Below are 8,808 nucleotides of genomic sequence, written 5' to 3'. Positions count from 1 at the left end.
TTATGTTTTTTCTCTTTTACTCATTTATTTGGTAAGGTTTTCTTTATAATCTGCAGATGCAAAAAATATGACAGTTCAAACTTAGTTCTTCGCAATATTCAAATTTTCAAATAAAACATTTCCTGGAAAGAAACTTTCACTTATGAAAACTGAAAACAAAAGGGAAGACATCTGAAATAGTTGTTTTCAAGCTTTTACAGTGGCATGATGATAATGTACTTTATAAATCTTAAATATATTTCCTTACAATCAACTAAAAGAAAAATCAACCTTTTAATCATGAAAGTAACAGGAAGTGTACTTGTTCATATCATTTGCTAAAATGAATATCTTTCTTGATACTACCTTTACAAAACTGATAATTTCAAAGCTTTTACATTGGCATGATGACAATGTACTTTATAAATCTTTCTTAAATATATTTCCTTACACTCAACTAAAAGAAATATCAACTTGATTATCATGAAAGTAACAAGAAGCTTTTTTTTTCATTTTTGCTAAAAAGAAAATGAATCTATCTTGATACTGCCTTTACAAAAATAGGTGCTGTTATCACATTCTTTTATATACTAAGAACCAAGTCTTACTTTGCTCCAAACTTTGCCATTTTATTATTCGCTGGTGCTTTCAAGAATCTGTCTGAAGCCATATACTTCTTGATTGGCTCCAGATCCTCAAATCGCTTCTGAAATTCTTGTAAATTCTTTGCATCCTTTAGGCAAGTCTCATCCAACAGCAGGTGCTGGTCAAACAGTTCATACATCACAAAATCCACGAAAGTTATCTGTGGGGTTAAAATACCATGAATGTTATGAAATTCATCTGTATTATTCCAAAATATACACCAATGGAAATGAGTTGAAATCAATCTACAAAAATTTCTTGTACATATGAAGGAAAGCATCAATGCTCTCAGTAATTTACAACTATTTGACACCTGTTCCTACCTAGAACTCCCTCAAGAGGGTGGCCGCGGCAAGTTTCCATAACTAGTGAATTCTAGTGCTGCCTCTAAGCCTTTTTGTGCCTCACTCTTAACAGGAAACTGGCAACTCGAAATGTTTGCAGAGGCCCCTACCTAATGCTCCTACTGACTATTTAATGCACTGGCATGCTTAAAAGAAAAATTCTGTTAAAAGTAATAAATTATGGATAAAAGAATGCTAAATCAAAAGGTAAGTAGGCAGTCATCAACGAGCGAGGTATATTACCAGTACAACCCCCTTGGGTGTAGGGAGGGTCAGTGAGAGCTGTGTAGTGAGCCAGCACTTCAGTGGATGGCAAGCTGCTATCCTCCAACCAAGAGAGACAATCACAATTCACCAGCAACACACAATAATCAAAACAAAGATTGTGACTGGAACCTATGGCACAGATTCAACTAACAAATCTACATAGAATGGGGTGACATAACCCTTACTTAAAATAAAGTGACAATGCAAGGGAAGAGCCATAACAATGGGGGATGTTAATTGCTGCTCCACATGAAAATACAACTTAGGAATCAGACTAAATAAACTAAGGTAATAATTTTCTTGAAATTTACTTCACTAAGAGTAGTGAATAGTAGAATAGTAAAAATAAATGAAGGTGAAGTACATAAAAGCTATAACAAACTTTAAAGAAATTATCACAGAGTTAAAAATGTAAAATTTAAGGAGTGAAAGTAGTATCAGTGCATATCCTTCACTATGAAAATAAACAGCTTAAGTGATTAAGCACATCTTACAGCAAAGAATATAACTGTACTCACATTGTCTCCAGCAAACCAGGTTCGGCTTCCAAGAAAATCAGAGAACAGCTTTATAGTCTTGGGGAGAGCATCCAAATACTGCTGCTTCTTGACATTCTGATGTGGGGAAAAAAGGAATCACCACCAAATCATGACACTTCAATGCATTCTCATAAACATATGGTGAGAGAGAAGGCAAATGGAGGCAGTGAAAATTTTTTTTTTTTAAAGTAGAACATGTAAGGGCCTTGATGTTACCATGCGTAAAATATTTCTTTTGTGCCATATACAAACAACAGAATTTTTTGTAATTAATGGGAATATATTCTAATGTATATACTGTAAAGAGGACATATCACTGGAGAATGGCATATTATAACAGAAATGTGTACATATTTGGCACAAAGGTGCATCCAGACTTACAGAACAAAAACAACTAGTGAATGAGTATCAACAGTGGTCTGGCAATATGTCTGCAGACACCTGTTACGACTATTCAGTCATTTTCATCTGCATTCGTTCATGTTCCATGAAATGACAACAGTAGTGAATGTAAAAGTCTGTCACTGCAAAGAATTATGTTGCACTAAATAGAAATATCTAGGAAAGAACAGTTACTTGTAAGTATAAAAAAAGATTCATTGTCATCAGTAAAAAAAAAAAAAAAAAAAAAAAAAAAAAAAAAAAAAAAATTGCAATGGGTGGATGACATCAATGTCCCAGAATATACTCAAGGCGAGTTTAAAAAATTCTAGAAATTTTGAATACTTTCCTAGAAAGTCGTCATCAGACTTTGAAATGCTAATCCAAATTTTGGCCCCCAAAATAATAAAGAATTGGAATGATATGGTATACAGGGGATAACATGCTGTCAATGGACTGAACCAGAGCATATGCAGTGGCAGGGATAAACATCATGGAGGGGTCTGTGATGCCTGGTTATGGATGGGAGGTTATGGTTTCTGTCATATGCACTGAACATGAAAAGAAAAGTGAGGCAATTGGTGGCAAAGAGATACTGAGAGTAATCTTCTGCATTCTGACATGTGATAATTCTTTCACATTAAAAAAAAAAAAAAGTGAATCATGGGGTGGGGGAGGGAGCGAAAGTTCTGGGAGCGTTGAAGAATGTGTGGAAGTCGAGAACATTATCTCGGAGCAAAAAAGGGTATGTTTGAAAGAGTGGTGGTTCCAACAAAGTTATATGGTTGTGAGGCGTGGGCTATGGATAGAGTTGTGTGGAGGAGGGTGGATGTGCTGGAAATGAGATGTTTGAGGACAATATGTGGTGTGAGGTGGTTTGACCAAGTAAGTAATAATAGGGTAACAGAGATGTGTGGTAATAAAAAGTGTGGTTGAGAGAGCAAAAGAGGGTGTTTTGAAATGGTTTGGTCACATGGAGAGAATGAGTGAGGAAAGATTGACCAAGAAGATATAGGTGTCAGAGGTGGAGGGAACTAGGAGAAGTGGGAGACCAAATTGGAGGTGGAAAGATGGAGTGAAAAAGATTTTGAGTGATTGGGGCCTGGACATGCAGGAGGGTGAAAGGCATGCAAGGAATAGAGTGAATTGGAACGATGTGGTATACCGGGGTTGACGTGCTGTCAATGGATTGAACAAGGGCATGTGAAGCATCTGGGGTAAACCATGGAAAGTTCTGTGGGGCCTGGATGTGGAAAGGAAGCTGTGGTTTCGGTGCATTATTACATGACAGCTAGAGACTGAATGTGAACAAATGTGGCCTTTATTGTCTTTTCCTAGTGTTACCTCATGCACATGCGGGGGGAGGGGGTTGTTATTTCATGAGTGGCAGGGTGGCGATGGGAATGAATAAAGGCAGACAGTATGAATTATGTACATGTGTATATGTCTGTGTGTGTATATATATGTATACATTGAGATGTATAGGTATGTATATTTGCGTGTGTGGACGTGTATGTATATACATGTGTATGTGGATGGGTTGGGCCATTCTTTCGTGTTTCCTCGCGCTACCTTGCTAACACGGGAGACGGCGACAAAGCAAAATAATAATAATAAAAAAGACAATTCCAATGCAAACAGTACACTACATAGAAATTACAATGGACTTACATATTCAAGGTAGCAAAGTCTAACAAAGCCATTTCTGAAATCCATTGCCTGGTTCTCAAGTATGTCAACACGAATCATCTCTTCCTCTGTCTTGCCACACATGCCATGTTTTCGTGCAATGTAACGCAAGATTGCATTACTCTGTGTGACCTTCACATCCCCATCAATGTAATATGGAAGCTGGAAGAAAAAATGATTCAAAATCACATGGGAAATCATAAGAAATACTAAGTTATTAAAAGAAGATTACATGAGATGAAATGTGGAATAGGTAAAGGGAAGAGGATATTACAAAAGTGAGAGGAGCAGTAATGTATCTAAAAAATGGAAAAGCTAGAGCGAAGCTGCAGTGCTAAATAATGCCACTGTTAAACAACTGAAAATTGTATCTACAGAATAGGAAAAAGGTTGTATTAGGTGATATGGATGCAAAAGTCGGATGTGATGGAATTGGAGATGGTTGGTAAATGGGGAGTTCCTGGAGTAGATGAGAATGGAAGCTATCTTGTGGATATTTCTGCTGAGAGGGGTTTATTCCTTGCGAACACCTTTTTTTTTTTAGCACAAATTGATGAGGAATGTTGGAAAAGAACAAAAGGCTTTGATTGACTATGTGGCAATGGATGAATAATTGAGAAAGGCTGTGCTGGATGCTAGAGTTGCGAGAAGATTCTTTGGAGACTCAAACCATTTGGCAGTTCTTGTGGGGATGAGGATCAGGGAGAAGTGGAAGTGCGGTGTTAAGGAAGAATGGAGAGGTAAAAGGGTTGGTATTAGGAAAAATACAGGGAGGAGTATGAAAGGAAGGAAACTGAAAGCTTAGATGGAAGTACAGCAAATGCAGGAATGTGTGAATGAGGGGTTTAAAATGTTTTGAGAAATACTAGTAAAGGTTGTAGAATCTGTAATTGGATACAAGGTAATGAGATATAAGAATAAAAAGGGCAATGCATGGTGGACAGAAGATATCAGAAATACTGTGGAAGAGAGATAGCAAAAAAAAAAAAAATGTAGTAGATTGTTCAATAGCAATCACAAGTGGAGTTCAACAAAGGAGAGAGAATACAAAATATGTAAATGGAATGTTAAGAAACTGATAGAGGAAAGCTAAGAAAGAATAGATGAAGATTCTGGAAGAAAGTTAAGTGAAAAGTTTCAGGGACAACACGAAACTATACTGGAAGGAGGTGAAAAAGGAAAGACGTGGATGTAACAGTGGAAATGTTGATGTGAGAAGCAAGGAAGGGGAACTGCTGACTCAAAAGGAAGAAGTGAATGGAAGACAGAGAGAGCATTCTGAAGAACTGGTGAATGTGGGAGAAGGGGAGCAAGTAGTTGTTATATGCATGGGTATGGGGGAGGGAAGAAATAATGAGGCTAAAGGTAGGAAAGGCACCTGAAGCAGATGGGATTATGGCTGAAATGCTGAAGTAGGGAGGAGAAAGTGTAATAGTGGATGCATCTTACATGTAATTCAGCATGTAAACAGAGGGTTGTACCCATTTAGGGACAGGAAAGATGTGAAGGATGTATGCAATAATTATTGGGGAATAAGTCTGTAAAGATTACCAGGAAAAGTGTATGCAATATTATCAATTGACAACGTATCCATATGGGAGTGACTGAATTCTGAAAAAGTGAAGAGCAAGTCGGTTTTAGGAATGGGAGAGGATGTGTGGATCAGATTTTTGTTGTAAAGATGTCCATGGAAAGGTATTCAGCGAAAGGTAAGAACATGTTTGCAGCTTTTACCGATCAAAAGAAAGCGTATGACAGGGTCAAGTGAAATGCTTTGTGGGATGTGTTAAGGATATATGGTGGTGGAGAGAGAGAGAGAGAGAGAGAGAGAGAGAGAGAGAGAGAGAGAGTTGCATGGTATCAAAGCATTCTACTGAGCAAATGCTTATGTAAGTGGATGGAGAGCTGAGCGACAGTTTTGGAATACTTGTAGGTGTGAGGCAGGGCTGTGTGATGTCACCATGGCTTCTTAATATGCATATGGATGGAGTGATAAGAGAGATAAAAGCAAAAAAATGGAATAGAGATGAAGAGAAGGAGTGTGGCCGTGAAATATGGTGGCTAGTGGCAAGCCTGTTTATGGATGATAGTGTGTTGTTTGCAGAAAGTGAAGAAGAGTTGCAGAGGTTTGTGTGTTTTTTGATAAGTGTAAGCAGAGGAGATTGAAGGTAAATGCAAGTAAAAGTAGCAGAGGAGATCGAAGGTAAATGCAAGTAAAAGCAAAGTAATGGTGTTTGAAAGGAAATAGGGTGAAAGTATGGATTTCATAAAACTATACAGAGTGAAAGAAGTGAGGGAATTTATCTGAAAGCTGTCTTGGGAAAATGAGGTGATATGGAAGGAGAGATAAGGGAGAGAGCAGTACAGGGCAGAAGAGTCATTGGGTCCCTTGATAGAATAATGAAGGGTAGAGGTCTAAGTATGGAAGCAAAGAGAGGATTAAGGGACAGCATAGTCCTTCTAACCCTGACTCATACAGCCAAAACATAGATGAGGAATGAGGCACAGAGGTCAAGAATCCAGGAAGTAGAAATTAGCTATTTGAGAAGAGACTGTCGTGTGACTAGATGGAAAGAAGAAAGAAATGAAAGGGTGTATGAGATGTGGAATGGCAAGGAATGCAAAGGGAATGAATTGTGGAGTGGTAGAATGGATGAAAACGTAATACTTTGAGGTGGTTTGGGCATGAGGAAAGAATGCAAGACTGGAAGTTTACAAGGAGAGTGTATGATAGTACAATTAAAGGGGTTGGTGTAAGTGGAATACTACCTGACATGGGCAAATAGGGTGGAGGGATACTGGAGGGAGAGAAACCGAGGAAGAATGCGTGGAATGGTGTATGCGAGGGAGGCATGTATGGACAGGGATAAACACAGCATCCACCCATCTAACAATATTAACATTACCATGAAAGCAATGCACACAATGAATGCCAAGAAGCGTTCAATGATAATTAGCAGGAATATTACTTGCAGTGCCATCAATAACCAGACCAAGCTCTCTTCACAGAATATCACTTCATCCATAATTCTTCTTTCTATTCATTACCCACATCTTAATCAAAGAAATAATCAACTTGAAGTTTAACTTCTGTCCCATGCAAATGAGTACCAGTGCATTTCACTGGAGACTTCACTTACCCTCTACAACTAGCCATATGCCACCGACTGTTCTTAGACTTGTTTAACCTAAGTGCTCTCCATTGCATCTTAGCTTGTCTTTGGTTATCTCTAATAAAAATAGTTGGCGCTCTTAACTGTCAAAAGTATTCAATTAGGTCTGAGGTAGTTTTTAAATGACCAAGACTGGCCATGCCAAGCAGATGTTTGAAACAACAGCTTACTAATTCATGGTACAACCACCCAGCCATATATCATACGTTCTTTATGAAGAATTTGGTGAATAACTACAAAATCACTTACGTTTGGAAAGTCGAAACCAAAGCTGAACTTGGTATCAAACCAACATGACTTGTTGTAGTCTGGTGCAGGACCACATTCATAGTATTTGTCTTCAAATTCTGTGCCGACATATTCCAGCAAAAGTCTGATTGGTTGGGCCAGCTGGAACAAAAACAAAAATCTTTAGTAAATTTACATAAGGCAGTTATGAAAACAATGCCAACTTTAGCTCCTCCAAGAATAAAAATCAGTTGTATATTAAAGTACAATATTTACTGGAAAAAGTTTTCTATGGCAAATATAAATGTTTTTAATACTAAAAATCTCTTAGTAGCTTTAGAAACCATATCTCAAATGAAAGGAAAATTATTAGACAAACAAGGAAAACTTCCTTGGCCACCCACCATCCTCTAAAGACTGCAAACTAGCCCCTATCTCCAAGACCCTTGCATTTACGTAAAATCCCTCAGCATCCCATCTATATAAAAAAAAAAAAAATTACACACCCATGGATACAAGTCCCATTCAGTATCCCAAAATTCCATAAAGTTCCAAGAAACATCAAAATTTAAGAATATTGCAATGGTGGTGGTGAAACATACCTATGACTGTACAAACCTCACTCAGTTGAATACTATGTTTATGATGTATCAACTTTTTTTTCTATTTTATGAATATTTCACAACGATGCAACACCAGACTTCCTTGTCTGAGCATGGGAGTTTGAAAAGTAAAAAAGAATTTCTCAAGATATATGGAAGATACAACAAAACATGCAAAGAGAAATACGAAAATGATAGTAGTAAGATATTTGTCACTAGCACTGCTAGTTATCTTTTAAACTGAAATGTTTAGAAAGCATTTAAAATACGGTACAAGGCCGTGTGTAGAATTTTCTTGAACTTATAAGCCATTTTAAATCCTTTTATAAGGGGCCAAATTCGATGAACTCTCTAAAAATACGAGTATAAATCCATTTTCTCTTCATGTTGGTGAAACAACTGTAAGATGCTTCTGAAATGCATGACTCACACTTTCAATCTATGATCAAGGTCCCGAAGGCAAGCAAAGCACGTTGCCATACGTAACACAACGCCACACCTTGACTTCCATGATTCGCTATTACTATGACTTATCACTTGCTTGTTGTTAACCCTTTATAACCCTAACTTCCTTCATTCTGATTACTGCATGAAACAAATTCGTTTACACATCTGCAGATGCTGAATCATAGTTACATCATGCTGAAATTTCGCCAGGATACCAGCAGTCCCGGCTCTAATACTCAACTCATAATTCTCTTAATATATCATGACACGCTGTGATAAATACACCATAACAATGACAAATTAACTAGTTTTCTAATGCATCAAAATTGACAAATTCAATAAAGTCAAAGAGGTGAAAATTGTCAACTAACACCACGGATGTTCCAGTAACCAAGGACAGGCGCCATCTTCTCTCGTCTCAGCAACAAAACGAACGTCTCTCAAGATCGGCCGCTGCGTGTCAACTGAACTGGTGGCATACAGACTGCAGAGTTGCAACTCAAAAATTCAGATA

General features: G+C 37.6%; 1 protein-coding gene across 1 annotated transcript; it reads right to left on the bottom strand.

Moving 5' to 3' along the window:
- Positions 1-8,808, bottom strand: LOC139764111 (glutathione S-transferase Mu 3-like). The gene is made up of 5 exons (XM_071690605.1): positions 8,666-8,808; positions 7,267-7,407; positions 3,827-4,006; positions 1,754-1,849; positions 1-784 (listed from the first exon to the last, which is right to left on the bottom strand). The coding sequence occupies exons 1-5, from the start codon at positions 8,699-8,701 to the stop codon at positions 584-586; spliced, it is 654 nt and encodes a 217-aa protein (XP_071546706.1). The 5' UTR covers positions 8,702-8,808; the 3' UTR covers positions 1-583.

Source organism: Panulirus ornatus, chromosome 48 (genome assembly GCF_036320965.1).
Source record: "Panulirus ornatus isolate Po-2019 chromosome 48, ASM3632096v1, whole genome shotgun sequence".
Classification (NCBI taxonomy): Eukaryota; Metazoa; Arthropoda; class Malacostraca; order Decapoda; family Palinuridae; genus Panulirus; species Panulirus ornatus.
The sequence above is the reverse complement of the archived record's forward strand: the minus strand, read 5'-3'. Positions and strand labels throughout refer to the sequence as shown.

Bases quoted from the DNA above. Each gene is read 5' to 3' on its own strand.
- LOC139764111 (XM_071690605.1), bottom strand. From the start codon at position 8,701: ATGGCGCCTGTCCTTGGTTACTGGAACATCCGTGGT. The intron at 4,007-7,266 runs GTAAGTGATTTT...TTTTTCTTCCAG, and splicing joins TTGGTTTCGACTTTCCAAAC to CTTCCATATTACATTGATGG. The intron at 785-1,753 runs GTGAGTACAGTT...TTAACCCCACAG, and splicing joins CCTGGTTTGCTGGAGACAAT to ATAACTTTCGTGGATTTTGT.